The following is a 21,839-nucleotide window of genomic DNA, read 5'->3' on the forward strand; positions in this document are numbered from 1 at the left end:
GAACATTGCTGACTTTAATTCTCTTCAGGCGTATACTTTTAAAAGGTAGGATACTTGTGACACCTGTCAGGATAAGAGCCTTCCTTTCATTTCAGGGTCCCGTCACTCTTGAGGACGTCCGTGTGTCTTTCACAGAGGAGGAGTGGGCGCTGCTGGATCCGGGCCAGAGGGCTCTGCACTGGGAAGTCATGGAGGAGAATTTGGCTCTCCTGGTGTCTCTCGGTAAGCTTTCCTTTCCCTCATAGCCCTTTTCACAGTGTTCATCACTTTCATGAAGAATCAAATCCCAAACAGCGCAAAAATTAGCAACAGAAATCTTGTGTTAAATTTATCTCATTCTCTGTTTTTGCGGACTACTATCCAAAATGGTTGGGTGTCTAAAGAAGTGGACCACAAACAAAACGGCTGACACTGAAATAAATGTGTTAGTCTTAAAGGCTTCATGATAAATTAAAGTTCCACTGATGAAACCATTTCATGAGCAGCTCCACAATATCAAATGGTCTATCTATAGCCTCCTGATGCTTCTTTCTGACAAGTTTCTGCTTCATTGTGGTTAAGGTGGTTTATATTTAATTGGTGGTGATGAGGTTGTTACAGAACATCCAGTTTTTCTGTTTTCTTTCAGCTCCAAGGGGAACTGAAGGCAGGTTGAAGGAAGAACTGTTTCAAGTATGCTTTGAAAAAGTCACGGGAGAAGGAAAACGCCAGAGAGATAAAACAGAAATTGAAGAGAAGGGGAATGAATCTTTTATTTTCTCACATGGAAATATTCTTGAACATTTTTTCCGGGAAGGAGTAGATGAAAGCAACTCAAGTCTTGAGGGCAATGAAAGTCTCACCGGCCAGACCGGTCTAAATGCTCAGTTGGAGATCCACCGAGGGAGAAAAATGATAGAATGCTCAGAATGCAGTGAGGATTTTTGTGGTACTTTATCCCCAGAAAAAGATCTGACCATGCAGAGAGAAGAGGAACCATTTAGATACACGGAGTGTGAAAAGGGCCTCAGTCAGAGTACAGACCATACTTCTCACATGAGACTCCAGACAGGGGAGAAACCATTTGAATGCCTGGAGTGTGGGAAGTGCTTCAAGCGGAGAAGCAACCTCACTGCCCACATGACAAGCCACACAGTGGACAAGGCCTTTAAATGCTCTGAATGTGGAAATAGCTACAAGCATAGAAGCACCCTTCTCCTCCATAGGAGGAGACACACAGGGGAGAAACCCTATAAATGCGTCGAATGTTGGAAGTGTTTCCGTCAGGGGGCGAGTTTACGCTCCCACATGAGAATCCACACAGGGGAAAAACCTTTTCAGTGCCTCGAATGTGGAAAGATACTGACTCGGAGGAGAAACCTCGCTCTTCATATGACGATCCACACAGGAGAGAAGCCATTTGCCTGTGTGGAATGCGGGAAGTGCTTCTGTCAGAGGACGCAACTTGCTCGCCATATGAGAATCCACACAGGGGAGAAACCCTTTAAATGCCCGGAATGTGGGAAGAGCTTCCGTCAGAGCACAGCCCTCGCCCCTCATATGAGGATCCACAAGGGGGAGAAACCATTTGCATGCTTGGAATGTGGAAATAGCTACAGGGATATAAGCACCCTTCGCTCCCATCGGAGGATCCACACAGGGGAGAAGCCCTATGCATGTTTGGAATGCGGAAATACATTCACGCGGAGGAGAAACCTTGCCGTTCATATGAGGACCCACACAGGGGAGAAGCCATTTGCCTGTGTGGAATGTGGACAGTGTTTCAGTCAAAGGACGCAACTTGATCGCCATATGACAATCCATACAGGGGAGAAACCCTATAAATGTTTGGAATGTGGGAAGTGTTTCCATGAGGGGTCGGGTTTTCGCTCTCACGTCAGAATCCACACAGGGGAAAAACCTTTTCAATGTCTTGAATGTGGAAAGATGTTCACTCAGAGGACAAACCTTGCCCCTCATATGAGAATCCACACAGGAGAGAAGCCATTTGCCTGTGTGGAATGCGAGAAGTGCTTCTGTCAGAGGACGCAACTTGCTCGCCATATGAGAATCCACACAGGGGAGAAACCCTTTAAATGCCCGGAATGTGGGAAGAGCTTCCGTCAGAGCACAGCCCTCGCCCCTCATATGAGGATCCACAAGGGGGAGAAACCATTTGCATGCTTGGAATGTGGAAATAGCTACAGGGATATAAGCACCCTTCGCTCCCATCGGAGGATCCACACAGGGGAGAAGCCCTATGCATGTTTGGAATGCGGAAATACATTCACGCGGAGGAGAAACCTTGCCGTTCATATGAGGACCCACACAGGGGAGAAGCCATTTGCCTGTGTGGAATGTGGACAGTGTTTCAGTCAAAGGACGCAACTTGATCGCCATATGACAATCCATACAGGGGAGAAACCCTATAAATGTTTGGAATGTGGGAAGTGTTTCCATGAGGGGTCGAGTTTTCGCTCTCACGTGAGAATCCACACAGGGGAAAAACCTTTTCAGTGCCTCGAATGTGGAAAGATGTTCACTCGCAGGACAAACCTTGCCGCTCATATGAGGATCCACACAGGGGAGAAGCCATTTGCCTGTGTGGAATGTGGAAAGTCCTTCTGTCAGAGGACGCAACTTGCTCGCCATATGAGAATCCACACGGGAGAAACCCTTTAAAAGCCCAGAATGTCCCCTGTCAGGGGCTGGACTCAGTGATCCCTAGAGTCACTTCTAAGAGTATCATAGATTATTTACTTTTAATCTTGTTCTGTAGAGGTAAGACAGTGGGTAATATATTTATCCTTTAATGAAAGAGGCTAGAGTGTTTCCTGAATATATCATTTCTCAGGTCTCGTACATTCCTCTGCCCTCCGCTCCCCTGTCCTTTTTCTTTTTTTGCCTTTCAAACCAGGATGTTTGAGGTAATTACCATTTTGAAAGAAAGCTCCAGCTCCAAGGGACCTTCAGATAACTTTCATCTATCTCATTTTGCATTTGTTGCAATGAAACTTTTCCAAGGATGATGAAGTGCGGAATTGATATTACTCGACACTGAGTCTTGTGTCCTTCGCATTTTGTCTCCTGTGACCACATGTGGAAATTTAAAAGCCGTCCTGGACTCCACCTCAAGAGGGCTGAGGTGCATAGCTGGTGTTTACTTGGATTATCACAAAGCAGAAAAAATGTGGTGTTGAGACGAAGTGGAAATCAGAGGCAGCGTATAGAAACATGTACGTGATTTCTGAGAGTGTTATAAAGGACCGACTATTAGCAGTAGTTGAAAAGATGTACAGATCAGTGGTTTAGAGTTGGATGCCCAGGCAATAAACTTGAGGAAACATCAGTTTGAAGGAAAGCATGCTAATTAATTTAGTTCTCCTCCTCAAAAGGCTTTCTTCCTTGGCCACACCTGTGATAACCAGGTGCAACTGAATCATGGAAGAGTCAACACCGACAAAAGGAAGTCTTATTTCACACTGTGCACGAGAAACTGTGTAGTCTCAGTCTCAAAGGATTGTGTTCTTCTGCTGCTAGGAGAGTAGATGGTTAACAAGACGTTCCTGTGATTGTACTAGAGGGCTTGTGGAGATCCAGTGTACAACACTCAAATAAAGCTCTTTGGAGCAAATTAAGATTTATAACACACATTTATAATCTGAGTCTGTGATGGCCTACCACAGCTAACATTATTTCCTTATAGGTTTGATTTTGGTGCAATGTCAAATAACCATATTAACCATAACTACATTAATCTGGATAGTTTTAAAGCTCCATATTTCCTCAGAGGATGACAATAAAGCTTCTCTAATTCTGCAAGCTTTAGTCATCTACATTGTTTCTCGGTTTCATATGCATTATGTGAAATCCAAAATTGGGAAAGATGTAGATTTTGAGAAATTAAAAGCAGATTTACTTTATTTGATAAAACATGGTAGATCAAGCCATGTCCTTTCTGACACTGACTTTTCCACGAATTTTCGCGCTAGCTGGGCCATACATTCCTCCGTCTGTTAAAGATACCACCCAGGCACCTTTATAATGAGTAATATCCTAGCCACCATTAAGTTTAACTTTAATGAGTTAAATTGGAAATTAAAATACCTCGACCCTCTTAGGAAGCACAAGGGCAGTTTCTTTTTATATATACACTAAGAACAGGAAGCCGGGTAGGTGGGGCTTGTCAGCCATGGAAGGCAGCCCATCTAGGAGAAGGAAAACTCTGATTTCAAACCTCCACTGCCTTGTGGCTATATCCATTCATGGAAAAGGCTTCAGGAGTTAACCTCGAGGCAAAATCCGGAGCTGGAGTCCCGAAGGCAGCATGTGTCGTTCTGCCAACTCCTGCGACATTGCTGGAACCAGTTGTATTGGCTCTTGCCTTTCCATTGGACCATTTCAGCAATGTGGAGAGGGGGGATCTGCTGCTTGGGTAACAGCCTATCCTCCATATTACCTTACCCGGGCTTCATGCTCTGGAGAGGACACTCCTCGATTCAGAGCATGTTACCATAGTCTCTCGAGACTGAAGGATGCCTATGCAAGAACAGGAAACACAGAAGCCGCTAAGCTAGGCCCTGTTCCAGGTGAGTGAAAGAGGTATCTTATGGGCTGGAATTCTGCCAGGGAAATTCTTGGAGAAGTTTAGGGATCAGAGTCCAAAAATGTAAAAAGAAAAGAAATCCCAAATGGCACACAGCTAGCACTTATCCCCTTATTTTGAGGAACTGGTTCAGTGGTTTAGCTCTCTGGCCGTGGAGCCAGAGATTGGGAGTTCAATTCCCCATCCGGGCTTCCCTGACGGGAGCAGGATTTGATGATCCATAGGATCTTTTCCTCCTCTGCAGCTCAAAGATGGTTGTTGTTGTTGTTGTTCTAGTAGTTCCAATTATTCATTTCTCCCTTTTCACATATGGCCCTCAGCAAAAACAAAACAAAACAAAACAAAAAAACCCACAAAAGACAATAACCTCTCAGAATGGAAAAGATTGTAATAGTGAATTAAAAGGAAGATGGGCTTTCAAAGTACAGAATGTATCCCCCTGCAAGTTTCTTTCAGATGAAAAGAACATCCAATAAAATATAAACCAAGAAAGCGGATGATGCTGCAACCTTTGTGCGTGGGAGGCGCTGTTTCTCTCCCAAAGGGTTAAAACCATCGTCTACCGCGTCCCAGAGCGTCAAAGAGGAAGAACGGAGGCAGAAGGTCCCCTTCCTGTTTCTGCCTCTGTGGTCCGGTGCCTTTTCCGGCCCTTCCCGCCTGGAAGTCCCGTCGCGGGAGTTCCGGGTAGGTCCTTCTTAGGAAGTCCGGGAAGAGGGTGAGCTCCGGAGCCGGGAAAGGAGGGAGGGAGGCGGCGGGGCAGCGCCTGGAGAAGGAGGGCCGGCTCGGTTCTTGGGGGGGGGGAAGGCTGGAGGACGGTGTCGAGGAGCAGCAGAGCCCGGAGGAAGGGAGCCTCGGCTGGAAGGAGGAAGTCCCTGGAAGAGCCACGATCCCCTCCCTCCTTCCTTCCCTCCCTCTGGGATCGGGGCCGGTGAGCCTCCTCTGAGGATCGCCCCCCCCCAAAAAACCCCCCACCTCCTCCTCCTCCCAGCCTGTGAAGGCGATCCCTCCCCATGGATTCCACCCCCATCACTCCGAACTGGGATGGTTGGAAACCCACTGGGAGGGGCTGGGAGGAGGAGGAGGAGGAGGACTTTTCTGCGGGCTGGGAACGGGAAGGGGGGGGGGTCCGGCCAAAGAGCCCCAACCTAAGCGAGAGGCTGGTCTCTGGAAGGGCTCCGGCTGGGTTTTGTTTAAGCGACATCTCAGGCGGGGGATGATGCCCTTGCATGGGCTTCAGAGAAGCTCCAGGGTTAGCTTTTTTGTTGGGGGGTGGGCTGGGTGAAATTTGATGACTCCGTTAATGTCCTTTTGGAGACAAATACTTAGGGACGTGGTGGCGTTGCGGGCTAAACCGCAGAAGCCTCTGTGCTGCAAGGTCAGAAGACCAGCAGTCGTACGATCAAATCCACCCGATGGAGTGAGCCCCCATCATTAGTCCCAGCTCCCGCCAACCTAGCTGTTCGAAAGCATGTAAAAATGCGAGTAGATAAATAGGGACCACCTCGGTGGGAAGGTAACAGCCTTCCGTGTCTAAGTCGCACTGGCCATGTGATCACGGAAGATTGTCTTCGGACAAAACGCTGGCTCTCTGGCTTGGAAACGGGGATGAGCACCGCCCCCTAGAGTTGAACATGACTGGATCAAAATTGTCAAGGGGGACCTTTATCTTACTTAGGGAGAGGCAGCTGAGGGCAGGTCGTCTCAGAGGAGGGAAACGTTGTATTCGTGGAGTGGTGTGGGGTCTCCAACTTGGGCCCCTTCCCCAGGCTCCCCCAGCTCACAACCAGGCCTGTGTGCAAGTGTGTGCTGTGCTTCTTTGCCCCACAAGGAAGGGAAGGGGACCTGGGTGTCCCCTTGGGTCCCCTTGTGCCATCAAGAGAAAGGCAGGGGGGGGGGAAGAAGCGGAGGCAGTGGGGCTTTTGGAAAAAGAAGAAAGGGGTCTCCAGGCAGTTCCTCCCAGACACCCAGGGAAAGCCACCGAAATCTTGCTTCCATGAGCAGCTTCCTTGCTTGCCAGGAAAACCTTCTTCTAATGGGCTGAAGCTTCCCATACTTTTTATGCCCCTCCCCACCCAGGCTATTAAACCTTCTTTGCCTCAAGCCCTTGATCAGGTCTTGTAAACTCAACTGGCTTTAAAGTGAATCAGTCCCATATACTGTACAGTTATTCCCTTTTCTTGGCTTCACTGTTTCACAGAATTATTGCTTATATTTGCTCTGCAGTACAACGCTCTCTCGCTCTCTCTTTTGATATAAATTCTTATTTCTTTCCTTCCCATGCACTGAATCAATGTCATTTGTTCACTTTCATTTCCTTCTGAATGCAATAAGATGCCTCCTTTCCCTGCCTACAAAACTTGGGGAACTCCATATCTGGTGGAAATCATAGTATTGTCTTTCAGGGGTAGGAAATGTTGGCTGAGAACAGATCAGGAGGAGTACCTTTTTAATTCCCTGGGAGTCCCTTATCTATCCAAGAGAACCTTTCTTTGAAGCACTTTCTGTTTGTAAAGCCAATGTGTATTGAGGAGACATTAATTCCTGGAGCAAAGTATGAAGGAGAAAAGCAGACACTAGAAAAGACAGGGATTTCAAGAGTCTTTAAGACTTTTTAGCATCCTTGTGTTGTAGGTATGCAGATTAAATTAGATTGAATTTTAAAACAGTAACAATTAAAGGCAATTAGTTGTTGTTGGTTTTTCCGGCTCTTTGGCCGTGTTCTGAAGGCTGTTCTTCCTAATATTTCGCCAGTCTCTGTGGCCGGCATATCCAGAGGACAACACTCTGTGGCAATTAAAGGCAATTAGTACCACCAATGAAACCTGCATGTCACTCTTCTCTTTGCCTTGAAAAGACCTCTGTCTTCCTTTCGGTCTGTCTGGGGCTGTGTTCAAATGTATAGGAGTGGATATTGTGGGACCTTTGCCCAAGGCCACAAAGAGGGGGAACCGGTTCATTCTCACCATTGTGGACCATGCCACGAGGTACCCCGAAGCCATTCCCTTGACTAACATCGAAACTAACACAGTGGCAGATGCCTTGGTGGGGTATATGTCCAGGATGGGATTTGCCTCAGAAATAATCACAGATTTGGGCGCATCATTTACATCGAAGCTCATGAAACTGTTATGGCAAATCTGTGGAATTAAGCACAAGGAAACCACTGCCTATCACCCTGAAAGTAATAGGTTAACGGAGAAGTTCAATGGGACTCTGATGCGCATGATTAGGGCTTACTTGGCGGAGAATCCAAACAATTGGGACCAGAAGCTGCAATCCCTTTTGTTTGCTTATCGATCAGTGCCCCAAGCCAGTACCGGGTTCAGTCCGTTTGAACTTTTGTTTGGGAGAAGGGTGAAAGGTCCACTTGATTTAATCAAACAAAATTGGGAACAGATCACCCAGGATGACCCACAAGATGTTGTGACATATATAGACTCTTTAATGAATGACCTGAAGAGAAACCTAGAGCTAGCAGCAGAAAACCTGCAAGCTCAAAAGGTCAGACAGAAAACCTGGTATGACCAGAAAGCCAGGGAGAGGCACTTTAACCCAGGGGAGGAAGTGCTTTGGCCTAGGCCCTGCAAAGAGAACAAACTGCAGCTGGGTAGCCCAGAAATAAAATACTTGGGTCACATAGTAGGGGGAGGAGTGATCAAACCCCTAGAGGCCAAGATAGAAGCTGTTCGTGATTGGCCCAGACCCAACACCAAGAAAAAAGTCCAATCATTTCTTGGGTTGGTGGGCTACTACAGAAAGTTCATCCCGAGGTTTAGCGAGATGGCGACTCCGCTGACCGATCTGACGCGGAAGAAGGCTGATGACCGCATCCCGTGGACCAGCGACTGTGAGGAGGCGTTCCAGAGGTTGAAGGAGGCGCTCGTCCATTATCCACTGCTGCGTGCTCCAGACTTCGACCGGGAGTTCATCATCTACACCGATGCGTCTAACAGCGGGGTAGGAGCAGTTCTTTGCCAGGAGGATGAAAATGGTGACCAGCATCCAGTGTCCTACCTGAGTAGGAAACTCCAGAAAGGTGAGAGACATTTGGCAACCGTGGAAAAGGAGTGCCTGGCCATAGTGTACGCGATTCAGAAGGCCAAACCTTACATCTGGGGAAGACATTTTGTTCTGTGCACTGACCACTCACCACTGCAGTGGTTAAAGACAATGAAAACCCATAATAGTAAACTTATGAGGTGGGCTTTAAACCTGCAAGATTATGACTTTGAAGTGAAGGTGGTCAGAGGATCAATGAACTGTGTTGCTGACGCATTGTCAAGAAGACTCGAAGAGTGAAGACGGCGAAGGAACCATGGACTATGTATATTTTGGTGACTAAAAGTTAAATGTACCTGTTTATTGAACAGGCTTGGTTTGTATTAATAAAGGTAATTTAATGTATTGCAAATATTAATGTTTAAATGTATAGTTGATATGTTTGACCTAGAGTGAGTAAGTATGGGTTATGTGATTGTATGATATTGTATAACTGTTGATGTGTTTGATCCTGGTTGTTTTTTTGGAGAAAAGCACTTTAGCTTTTCCCCTGCAAAACAACTTATAAAGAGGGGAGGTGTTACATACAGCACTGATGGTACCTGTCTGTCATGGGTTTGGAGGGAAAGTTCCATCCTATGGGGAGTGGAAGGCGGGACATCAGGGGGGAGGAGCTGTACTATATATATATGTGGAGCTTGTGTGGAAAGTTAGTTGTAGAAGTTGGAGTCTGTGTGTCAGACTGAGTACAACTGTGTGTCAGTTAGTACATACCTGATAGGTTCAGGTTTCTTTATAGGTAGCCAGAACTGATAGGTTCAGGGTCTGTGCTTTACTTTAAAGGGTTCTGGGGGAACCAAACTGTTATATGTATATGTTTGGGACTTTGCCACGTTACAGTATCTTATTTACTTGATCTTTTTATTTACCCTGTTTGTTATTTAAATAAACCTTGTTCTTTTGTTTGTTAAAAATCCATTCCTGGTCTGTGTGACTCCTTATAGGGAATGGTTGGTGGCAGCTTAGTTAAAGGGTGGTATACTCCAGTAGGTCTGGGGTTGTCACACTCCCCGCCTCCAGAAAGGTGGAAAGCAGAGAGGCAGTGTCTAGAGAGAAGGCAGGCAAGGTGTACAAAGCGGTGAGGAGATATTGAGAGCCGTGCATGGTTGTGGGAAAAGAGCAGAGAGCCTTTCTCAAATCCCAGTGAGGACCTTCAGACTTGGAAAACCTCCACATAGTTCGTTCATGGTATTAATCTGGGGCAATTGTATGTCTTTGGTAGAATCCTCGTTCCATTCTGTTCCATTTGGAGGAGACTCAGCTCGTGCTGAAGCTGATAAAAAGCCAGATGACATGGAGGTTTGGAGCAAAGAGGACCTCCTGGAAAGAACAGCACAGACCAACCTCCACGGTGAATTCTTCAGCCCAGAGGTTCAGCGCCAACATTTCCGGGCATTGAGCTACCAGGAGGATGAAGGTCCCCGGGCAGTTTGCAGCCAACTCCATCATCTCTGCCGCCAGTGGCTGAAGCCAGAAAAACACACCAAGGCGGAGATCCTGGACCTGGTGATCCTTGAACAGTTCCTGATGGTCCTTCCAGCAAAGATGGGGATGTGGGTCAGAGAATGTAGGCCGGAATCCACTTCGCAGGCCGTGTCCCTGGCGGAAGGTTTCTTCCTGAGTCAGAGGGCGTATAAGAAGCAAGCAGAGCAGCTGGTGAGGGTTCTGGTTTTCCTTAAAAGTTCAGAAACTATCTGGCAAAAGCATGTGATCACAGGGTCCCTTCCAGTTGTGCAGTTTTAAAAAGATGATTGCTTTTATGTATGTATGTATGTATGTATGTATGTATGTATGTATGTATGTATGTATGTATGTATGTATGTATTTATTTATTTATTTATTTATTTATTTATTTATTTATTTATTTATTTATTTATTTATTTATTTATTTATTTATTTATTTAATTTTAATTCTTGTGTGTGTTGTACTTATACTGTTTCTGAATGCAGGAGTTTTCAGAATTCTTCTTTGGCTTTCCCCAGGCACCAGAATCTCTGTCAGACCCAACAAGGAGGCATCTGTGCCTGAAGAATACAAAGGAAAAGAGCGGACGATCTGCCCTGCGAGGTAAGAAGTTTATTTGCGTCATCTTCTTAAATTTGCTTTCTTAATATTTTTTCCCCAGGTTGATGAGTTGAGTTTTAGATCCTCTGTACTCACACAGATATGTAAGCTTTTGTTAATAGAAGTAGCAGGAATGACTAAAGGGATAAATTGTTTACGAAGAATAATTATCTTTTCACCCCTTGGTCTCCCTTTGCAGACGTTAGAACCATGTTGGAGACAGATCCTCGCTCCTCTCTCCGTTGTGAAGGAACGGAAACAGCACCTGTGCGGATGGAACAGGTAGGAGAAAATGAATGGAGAGATAAAGAAATGCTGCCTCAGACACCTAATTTCCTCTCTGGAACGGAACAAACCAGAACAATTTTTTTTTTCTTTTGCCGTGAATTCTTGTGACAAAGTCTGGGGAAATAATTGGTGTTCACCCTTGTCGGCCCTCCTTCTTCTTTACCTCACAGAGGCTCACGTCCCTTTCTCTTTTCTCTACCACCAATGGATTACTTCAATCCACAATATAAATGACGTTTGTCTGAACGCTTGACATGTGAACAGAAACAGAACGTATTTATTGAAGTGAAGCAGATTGAATAGTAACAGAAGTTTCTCAGATACACATTACAGTGGGGTCTTGACTTAAGAACGGCTCGAGTTAAGAACATTTTGACTTAAGAACCGCTCTCATAGGAAAATATTGACTTGACTTAAGTACTTAGATTTGAGTTAAGAACTGAAAAAAAATCCACGTGGGAGGCAGGGAAAGTGCAAAATGTGAACTTTCAGTTAACTGTTGGCCAGTGAAAAGGGTGCCTGTCTGCTTCCTCACTCCTCCCAGCGTTTAGAGAGTGGATTGGGAGACAGTCTTCAGACTGCCTGGACTGTATTTTCCCTGCCTTCCCTGAAACTTTCTTGACCTAAGAAAAAAAGAAACAAAATATCCCCCTCTAGTGGTCGAAGGCGGAATAGCAGCTTCCCATTAGTTTCTATGGACGGAAAAGAGCAGATACGGATCAAATGGTTTTCAATGCATTCCTATGGGAAATGCAGATTTGACCTGAGAACTTTTTGACTTGAGAACCGCCTTCCAATACAGATTAAGTTCTCAAGTCAAGACCCCACTGTATACATAAGCAAATCATCAACAGTTCTCTTGCTTTTCTCTTGCTGTATAATTGCCACTTTCTCTACATGTTTGCCTATCCAGCTCTTATCTCACTATCTGTTCCCTCTGTCTCTGACTAACCAGCCTCTATCTGTATCTGGATCTCATCCCAATCTCTGACTCCTCCTCCTTCCACCAACCCTCATGTAGCTGCTGACTCCGCTTCTCCAGTCCTCTCATAGGTTCATGCAAATCATGCAAATCATATCATGAATATGAATGGAATGAGTGACGTGGTCGATGGCCACAATGTCATGGAAGGGTTGAGTCTGAACGTTGCTGACATTTATTCTCTTCAGGAGTGAACTTTTAAAAGGTGGAACATTTGTGACATCTGTCAGGATAACAGCCTTCCTTTCGTTTCAGGGTCCCGTCACTCTTGAGGACGTTGGTGTGTCTTTCATGGAGAAGGAGTGGGTGCTGCTGGATCCAGGCCAGAGGGCTCTGCACTGGGAAGTCATGGAGGAGAATTTGGCTCTCCTGGTGTCTCTCGGTAAGCTTTCCTTTCCCTCATAGCCCTTTTCACAGTGTTCATCACTTTCATGAAGAATCAAATCCCAAACAGCGCAAAAATTAGCAACAGGAATCTTGTGTTAAATTTATCTCATTCTCTGTTTTTGCGGACTACAATCCAAAGTGGTCGGGTGTCTAAAGAAGTGGACCACAAACAAAACGGCTGACACTGAAGTAGATGTGTTAGTCTTAAAGGCTTCATGATAAATTAAAGTTCCACTGATGAAACCATTTCATGAGCAGCTCCACAATATCAAATGGTCTATCTATAGCCTCCTGATGCTTCTTTCTGACAAGTTTCTGCTTCATTGTGGTTAAGGTGGTTTATATTTAATTGGTGGTGTTGAGGTTGTTACAGAACATCCAGTTTTTCTTTTTTTTTCTTTCAGCTCCAAGGGGGGCTGAAGGCAGGTTGAAGGAAGAACTGTTTCAAGTATGCTTTGAAAAAGTCACGGAAGAAGGAAAACGCCAGAGAGATAAAACAGAAATTGAAGAGAAGGGGCATGAATCTTTTATTTTCTCACATGGAAATATTCTTGAACATTTTTTCCGGGAAGGAGTAGATGAAAGCAACTCAAGTCTTGAGGGCAATGAAAGTCTCACCGGCCAGACCGGTCTAAATGCTCAGTTGGAGATCCACCGAGGGAGAAAAATGATAGAATGCTCAGAATGCAGTGAGGATTTTTGTGGTACTTTATCCCCAGAAAAAGATCTGACCATGCAGAGAGAAGAGGAACCATTTAGATACACGGAGTGTGAAAAGGGCCTCAGTCAGAGTACAGACCATACTTCTCACATGAGACTCCAGACAGGGGAGAAACCATTTGAATGCCTGGAATGTGGGAAGTGCTTCAAGCGGAGAAGCAACCTCACTGCCCACCTGACAAGCCACACAGTGGACAAGGCCTTTAAATGCTCTGAATGTGGAAATAGCTACAAGCATAGAAGCACCCTTCTCCTCCATAGGAGGAGACACACAGGGGAGAAACCCTATAAATGTTTGGAATGTGGGAAGTGTTTCCGTCAGGGGGCGAGTTTACGCTCCCACATGAGGATCCACACAGGGGAAAAACCTTTTCAGTGCCTCGAATGTGGAAAGATACTGACTCGGAGGAGAAACCTCGCTCTTCATATGACGATCCACACAGGAGAGAAGCCATTTGCCTGTGTGGAATGCGGGAAGTGCTTCTGTCAGAGGACGCAACTTGCTCGCCATATGAGAATCCACACAGGGGAGAAACCCTTTAAATGCCCGGAATGTGGGAAGAGCTTCCGTCAGAGCACAGCCCTTGCCCCTCATATGAGGATCCACAAGGGGGAGAAACCATTTGCATGCTTGGAATGTGGAAATAGCTACAGGGACATAAGCACCCTTCGCTCCCATAGGAGGATCCACACAGGGGAGAAGCCCTATGCATGTTTGGAATGCGGAAATACATTCACGCGGAGGAGAAACCTTGCCGTTCATATGAGGACCCACACAGGGGAGAAGCCATTTGCGTGTGTGGAATGCGGAAAGTGCTTCAGTCAGAGCATGCAACTTGCTCGCCATATGAGAATCCACACAGGGGAGAAGCCATTTGCCTGTATGGAATGCGGACAGTGTTTCAGTCAAAGGACGCAACTCGATCGCCATATGACAATCCATACAGGGGAGAAACCCTATAAATGTTTGGAATGTGGGAAGTGTTTCCATGAGGGGTCGAGTTTTCGCTCTCACGTTAGAATCCACACAGGGGAAAAACCTTTTCAGTGCCTCGAATGTGGAAAGATGTTCACTCGCAGGACAAACCTTGCCGCTCATATGAGGATCCACACAGGAGAGAAGCCATTTGCCTGTGTGGAATGTGGAAAGTCCTTCTGTCAGAGGACGCAACTTGCTCGCCATATGAGAATCCACACAGGGGAGAAACCCTTTAAAAGCCCAGAATGTCCCCCGTCAGGGGCTGGACTCAGTGATCCCTAGAGTCACTTCTAAGAGTATCATAGATTATTTACTTATAATCTTGTTCTGTAGAGGTAAGACAGTGGGTAATATATTTATCCTTTAATGAAAGAGGCTAGAGTGTTTCCTGAATATATCATTTCTCAGGTCTCGTACATTCCTCTGCCCTCCGCTCCCCTGTCCTTTTTCTTTTTTTGCCTTTCAAACCAGGATGTTTGAGGTAATTACCATTTTGAAAGAAAGCTCCAGCTCTTTGATTCTTTCCTCCTCCCGTCTTCTTGCTCTTTTCCAGTTTAACAGCACCAGACAAATTGATCTCGGTCTTAGTCTGTGCTGCAGGAGGCCCTGTGAATCCAAGGGACCTTCAGATAACTTTCATCTATCTCATTTTGCATTTGTTACAATGAAACTTTTCCAACGACGATGAAGTGCGGAATTGATATTACTCGACACTGAGTCTCGTGTCCTTCGCATTTTGGCCCCTGTGACCACATGTGGAAATTGAAAAGCCATCCTGGACTCCACCTGAAGAGGGCTGAAGTGCATAGCTGGTGTTTGCTTGGATTATCACAAAGCAGAAATAGGGTGGTGTTGAGATGGAGTGGAAATAAGAGGCAGCGTATAGAAACATAGACGTGATTTCTAAGAGTGTAAAAAAGGACCGATGTTTAGCAATTGTTGAAAACAAAATAAGTACAGATCAGTGGTTTAGAGTTGGATGCCCAGGCAATAAACTTGAGGAAACATCAGTTTGAAAGAAAGCATGCTAATTAATTTAGTTCTCCTCCTCAAAAGGCTTTCTTCCTTGGCCACACCTGTGATTACAAGGTGCAACTGAACCATGAAAGAGTCAACACCGACAAAAGGAAGTCTTATTTCACACAGTGCACGAGAAACTGTGTAGTCTCGGTCTCAAAGGATTGTGTTCTTCTGCTGCTAGGAGAGTAGATGGTTAACTCAAGACGTGCCTATGATTGTACTAGAGGACTTGTGGAGATCCAGTGTACAACCGTCAAATAAAGCTCTTTGGAGCAAATTAAGATTTGTAACACACATTTATAATCTGAGTCTGTGATGGCCTACCACAGCTAACATTATTTCCTTATAGGTTTAATTTTGGTGCGATGCCAGATAACTATATTAACCATATCTACATTAATCTGGATAGTTTTAAAGCTCCATATTTCCTCAGAGGATGACAATAAAGCTTCTCTAATTCTGCAAGCTTTAGTCATCTACATTGTTTCTCGGTTTCATATGCATTATGTGAAATCCAAAATTGGGAAAGATGTAGATTTTGAGAAATTAAAAGCAGATTTACTTCATTTGATAAAACATGGAAGATCAAGCCATGTCCTGGACTGTATGACGTTCTGACACTGACTTTTCCACGAATTTTCGCGCTAGCTGGGCCATACATTCCTCCGTCTGTTAAAGATACCACTCAGGCACTTTTATAATGGGTAATATCCTAGCCACCATTAAGTTTAGTTAACTTTAATGAGATAAATTGGAAATTAAAATACCTCGACCCTCTTAGGAAGCACAAGGGCAGTTTCTTTTTTATATGTACACTAAGAATAGGAAACACAGAAGCCGCTAAGCTAGGCCCTGTTCCAGGTGAGTGAAAGAGGTATCTATGGGCTGGAATTCTGCCAGGGAAATTCTTGGAGAATTTTAGGGATCAGAGACCAAAAAATAAGAATTAAAAAAAAATCCCAAATGGCACACAGCTAGCACTTATCCCCTTATTTTGAAGAACTGGTTCAGTGGTTTAGCTCTCTGGCCGTGGAGCCAGAGATTGGGAGTTCAATTCCCCATCCGGGCTTCCCTGACGGGAGCAGGATTTGATGATCCATAGGATCTTTTCCTCCTCTGCAGCTCAAAGATGGTTGTTCTTGTTGTTCTAGTAGTTCCAATTATTCATTTCTCCCTTTTCAGCAAAAAACAAAAAACCCACAAAAGACAATACCCTCTCACAATGGAAAAGATTGTAAAAGTGAATTAAAAGGAAGATGGGCTTTCAAAGTACAGCATGTACCCGCTGCAAGTTTCTTTCCGATGAAAATAAAATCCAATAAAATGTAAACCAAGAAAGCAGATGATGCTGCGACCTTTGTGCGTGGGCGGCGCTGTTTCTCTCCCAAAGCGTTAAAACCATCGACTAGCGAGTCCACAGAGCGTCAAAGGATGGAGGCAGAAGGTCCCCTTCCTGTTTCCGCCTCGGAGGTCCGGTGCCTTTTCCCCCCCTTCCCGCCTGCAAGTCTCGTCGCTGGAGTTCCGGGTAGGTCCTTCTTTGGAAGTCCGGGAAGAGGGTGAGCTCCGGAGCCAGGGAAGGAGGGAGGCGGCGGGGCATCGCCTGGAGAAGGAAGGGCGGCTCGGTTCTTGGGGGGGGTGGGGTGGGAAGGCTGGAGGACGGTGTCGAGGGGCAGCAGGGCCCGGAGGAAGGGAGCCTCGACTGGAAGGAGGAAGTCCCTGGAAGAGCCACGATCCCTTCCTTCCTTCCTTCCCTCCCTCTGGGATCGGGGCCGGTGAGCCTCCTCTGAGGATCGCCCCCCCCCAAAAAAAAACCCCCACCTCCTCCTCCTTCCAGCCTGTGAAGGCGATCCCTCCCCATGGATTCCACCCCCATCACTCCGAACTGGGATGGTTGGAAACCCACTGGGAGGGGCTGGGAGGAGGAGGAGGAGGAGGAGGACTTTTCTGCGGGCTGGGAACGGGAAGGGGGGGGGGTCCGGCCAAAGAGCCCCAACCTAATCTGTCCCCCGAGAGGCTGGTCTCTGGAAGGGCTCCGGCTGGGTTTTGTTTGAGCGACATCTCAGGCGGCGGATGATGCCCTTGCAGGGCCTTCATTGAAGCTCCAGTGTTAACTTTTTTGTTGGAGGGCGGTTGAGTGAAATTTGATGACTCGGTTAGTGTCCTTTTGGAGACAAATACTTAGGGATGTGGTGGTGCTGTGGGCTAAACCGCAGAAGCCTCTGTGCTGCAGGGTCAGAAGACCAGCAGTCGTAAGATCGAATCCACCCGATGGAGTGAGCCCCCATCACTTGTCCCAGCTCCCGCCAACCTAGCAGTTCAAAATCATGCAAGAATGTGAGTAGATAAATAGGGACCACCTCAGTGGGAAAGTAACGCCGTTCTGTGTCTAAGTCGCACTGGCCATGTGACCACGGGAGATTGTTTTCGGACAAATGCTGGCTCTCTGGCTTGGAAACGGGGATGAGCACCGCCCCCTAGAGTCGAACACGACTGGACAAAAATTATCAAGGGGGACCTTTATCTTACTTAGGGAGAGGCAGCTGAGGGCAGGTCGTCTCAGAGGAGGGAAACGTTGTATTCGTGGAGTGGTGTGGGGTCTCCAACTTGGGCCCCGTCCCCAGGCTCCCCCAGCTCACAACCAGGCCTGTGTGCAAGTGTGTGCTGTGCTTCTCGGCCCCACAAGGAAGGGAAGGGGACCTGGGTGTCCCCTTGGGTCCCCTTGTGCCATCAAGAGAAAGGTGGGGGGGAGAAGCAGAGGCAGTGGGTCTTTTGGAAAAAGAAGAAAGGGGTCTCCATGCAGTTCCTCCAGACACCCAGGGAAGGCCACCGAAATCTTGCTTCCATGAGCAGCTTCCTTGCTTGCGAGGAAAACCTTCTTCTAATGGGCTGAAGCTTTCCATACTTTTTATGCCCCTCCCCACCCAGGCTATGAAATCTTCTTTGCCTCAAGCCCTTGATCAGGTCTAGTAAACTCAACTGGCTTTAAAGTTAATCGGTCCCATATACTGTACAGTTATTCCCTTTTTTTCGGCTTCACTGTTTCACAGAATTATTGCATATATTTGCTCTGTAGTACAACGCACTCTCTCTCTCTTTTCATATAAATTCTTATTTCTTTCCTTTCCATAAAAAGGTAAAGGTTCCCCTTGACAATGTTTGTCCAGTCGTGTCCGACTTTAGGGGGCGGCGCTCATCCCGCTCTTCAAGCCATAGAGCCAGTGTTTGTCCGAAGACAATATTTCCGTGATCACATGGCCAGTGTGATTTAGACACGGAACGCTGTTTACCTTCCCACCGAGATGGTACCTATTTATCTACTCGCATTTTTTTGCATGCTTTCGAACCGCTAGGTTGGCGGGAGCTGGGACAAGCAACGGGCGCTCACTCCGTCGCGTGGATTCGATCTTACGATTGCTTGGTCTTCTGACCCTGCAGCACAGGCTTCTGCGGTTTAGCCCACAGCGCCACCACGTCCCAGATTCCTTTCCATACACTGAATCAATGTCATTTGTTCACTTTCAGTTCCTTCTGAAGGCAATAAGATGCCTCCTTTCCCTGCCTACAAAACTTGGAGAACTCCATCTCTGGTGGAAATCATAGTATTGTCTTTCAGGGGTAGGAAATGTTGGCTGAGAACAGATCAGGAGGAGTACCTTTTTAATTCCCTGGGAGTCGCTTCTCTATCCAAGAGAACCTTTCTCTAAAGCACTTTCTGTTTGTAAAGCCAATGTGTATTGAGGAGACATTAATTCCTGGGGCAAAGTATGACGGAGGAAAGCTGACACTAGAAAAGACAGGGATTTCAGCTGTCTTTAAGAATAAAGCATTCTTTTTAGCATCCTTGTGTTGTAGGTATGCAGATTAAATTTTAACACAGCGATAAGTAAAGGCAATTAGTGCCGCCAAATACACCTTGCACACCACCCTTGTCTTTCCCTTGAAAAGACCTCTGTTTTTCGGTCTGTCTGGGGCTGTGTCTTCCTCCTCGCCTCCAGAAAGGTGGAAAGCAGAGAGGCAGAGTCTAGAGAGAAGGCAGGCAAGGTGAACAAAGCAGTGAGGAGATATTGAGAGCTGTGCATGGGTGTGGGAAAGGAGCAGAGAGCCTTTCTCAAATCCCAGTGAGGGCCTTCAGACTTGGAAAATCTCCACATATATCATTCATGGCATCCCTCCCCCCCCCAAAAAAAATTAATCTGCAGCAATTATGTGTCTTTGGTAGAATCCCCGTTCAATTTCTGTGGCTTGGAGGAGACTTGGCTGGTGCTGAAGCTGATAAGAGGCCCGATGACATGGAGGTTTGGAGCAAAGAGAAATACCTGGAAAGAACAGCACAGACCAACCTCCACGGCGAATTCCTCAGCCCAGAGGTTCAGTGCCAAAATTTCCGAGACTTCTGCTATCAGGAGGATGAAGGTCCCCGGGCGGTTTGCAGCCAACTCCATCGTCTCTGCTGCCAGTGGCTGAAGCCAGAAAAACACACCAAGGCGGAGATCCTGGACCTGGTGATCCTTGAACAGTTCCTGAAGGTCCTTCCAGCAAAGATGGGGATGTGGGTCAGAGAATGTAGGCCGGAATCCACTTCGCAGGCCGTGTCCCTGGCGGAAGGTTTCTTCCTGAGTCAGAGGGCGTATAAGAAGCAAGCAGAGCAGCTGGTGAGGGTTCTGGTTTTCCTTAAAAGTTCAGAAACTGTCTGACAAAAGCATGTGATCATACGGTCCTTACCAGTTCTGCGGTTTTAAAAACATGATGATTGCTATTGTGTTTTTTTCATTCTTGTGTTCATTGTCCTTATACTGCTCTTGGATGCAGGAGTTTTCAGAATCCTTCTTTGGCTTTCCAAAGGCACCAGAATCTCCATCAAACCCAATAAGGAGGCATCTGCGCCTGAAGAATACAAAGGAAAAGAGCGGAGGATCTGCCGTGCAAGGTAGGAAGTTTATCTGTGTCATCTTCTTGCGTTCGCTTTCTTAATATTTCCCCCCCCCCCCAGTTTGATGAGTTGAGTTTTAGATCCTCTGCACTCACACAGATGTGTCAGCTTTTGTTAATAATATAGCAGGAATGGCTCTTCCTGGACAGATAAGGGATAAATTGTTTACGAAGAATAATTATCTTTCCACCCCTTGGTCTCCCTTTGCAGACATTAGAACCATACTGGGGACGGATCCTCGCTCATCTCTCCTTTGTGGAGGAGCGGAAACAGCACCTATGCAGGTGGAACAGGTAGGGGGAAATGAATGGGGAGATCAGGAGATCGGAGCCTGAACTCCCAATTTTCTCTCTGGAACGGAAGAAAGCTTTGAGCGGAACACAAAAAATTATTTTTCCACAAATTCCTGTGAGGAAGTCTGGGGAAATGACTGTGAGGGTTCAAAAGGGGCCTGATTGACTACAGGCTCAGTCGGAATAAAGTCAAAATCAGTATTTATTGCAACATTTAACTCAGGGTTCGTAACTCTCAAACGTATGTCAGCTATATCTCTCATTGGCAACGGGTCCCACGAGGGCATCCAAACATCTTGCTCAAATGGGTTATAACTAGTTTCATTCCATGGTCCCTTAGCAAACGGGTTAGTGTCCTCGGGATCCCCTGAGCCTAGTCCCGGGTCGATCAAGGGTAGGGTCTCCTCGTCTCTCCCCTCTGAGTCGAAGGAGTGTTCTCCCCTGGGTAGTAAGTCCCACAGTCCGGCCAGTACCCTCTCCGGCGGACCTCCTCCAGCTGCCATGCTTTTTCTTGTTCTTCTCTCTCCACAGCCTCTCTTTCTTCCTGCCACCGGCGTTGCCACTCCTGGGCTTCCTTTTCCCCCCAGTAAGAGGGGTGCTGTGGTTGACCTCTTCTCCATCTGTAATCCGCCTCTTCCTGAGGCAGCCGGACCTTTTCACACTTCCCTGTCCATGGGTCTTCCACCCATATTAATTCCCAACCCCCTCTTTTATATCCACCATTCCCGCCTCCACCATGGCTCTGCCCCTTTCTTCTTTTCCCGCCATTTCTGCTCCTGTTTGAGTGGCTATAGATATCTTGGCCAGCCCCTGCTCTAGGTCCCTGGTGTCTACACCCTGATGTGCTGTCATGACGACCGGTGCAGGCATGTCGGTCTGTGCCTCCTTTTCTTTCTTAGAGGAGGACGACACTCCGGCGAGGGCTTCTGCCTCCTCGCCTCTAGTCTCACAATGACATTGAAGGGTTCAGTCTGAACATTGCTGACTTTAATTCTCTTCAGGCGTATACTTTTAAAAGGTAGGACACTTGTGACATCTGTCAGGATACGAGCCTTCCTTTCGTTTCAGGGTCCCGTCGCTCTTGAGGACGTTGGTGTGTATTTCACAGAGGAGGAGTGGGCGCTGCTGGATCTGAGCCAGAGGGCTCTGCACTGGGAAGTCATGGAGGAGAATTTGGCCCTCCTGGTGTTTCTGGGTAAGCTTTCCTTTCCCTCATAGCCCTTTTCACATTGTTCGTCACTTTCATGAAGGATCAAATCCCAAACAGCACAAAAAATAGCAACAGAAGTCTTGTGTCAAATTTATCTCATTCTCTGTTTTTGCGGACTACAATCCAAAATGGTCGGTTGTCTAAAGAAGTGGACACAAACTCAAGGGTTCACACTGAAGTAGATGTGTTAGTCTTAAAGGCTTCATGATAAATTAAAGTTCCACTGATGAAACCATTTAACGAGCAACTCCACAATATCAAATGGTTTATCCTTTCTATAGCCTCCTGATGCTTCTTTCTGACAAGTTTCAGCTTCATTGT

At 46.5% G+C, this 21,839-nt stretch overlaps 1 protein-coding gene across 18 annotated transcripts in view; it reads left to right on the forward strand.

Moving 5' to 3' along the window:
- The window catches only part of LOC110071154 (uncharacterized), an 83,838-nt gene that overhangs the window by 13,650 nt on the left and 48,349 nt on the right, over nucleotides 1-21,839 (forward strand). For 3 of the 18 annotated variants that reach the window (XM_078387424.1, XM_078387423.1, XM_078387425.1), the window contains 2 exons: nucleotides 96-222; nucleotides 629-3,630. In XM_078387424.1, the coding sequence (XP_078243550.1) occupies nucleotides 96-222; nucleotides 629-2,661 (2,160 nt within the window). In that variant the 3' untranslated portion in view covers nucleotides 2,662-3,630. Of the gene's footprint in view, nucleotides 1-95; nucleotides 223-628; nucleotides 3,631-5,224; nucleotides 5,301-5,375; nucleotides 10,301-10,594; nucleotides 10,713-10,908; nucleotides 10,992-12,234; nucleotides 12,362-12,770; nucleotides 15,377-18,436; nucleotides 19,738-19,894; nucleotides 20,013-20,225; nucleotides 20,309-21,376; nucleotides 21,504-21,839 lie in introns of those variants that run through there. The other 15 variants (XM_078387431.1, XM_078387433.1, XM_078387439.1 and 12 more) reach the window with 15 other exon arrangements.

Source organism: Pogona vitticeps, chromosome 2, assembly GCF_051106095.1.
Source record: "Pogona vitticeps strain Pit_001003342236 chromosome 2, PviZW2.1, whole genome shotgun sequence".
NCBI lineage: Eukaryota > Metazoa > Chordata > Lepidosauria > Squamata > Agamidae > Pogona > Pogona vitticeps.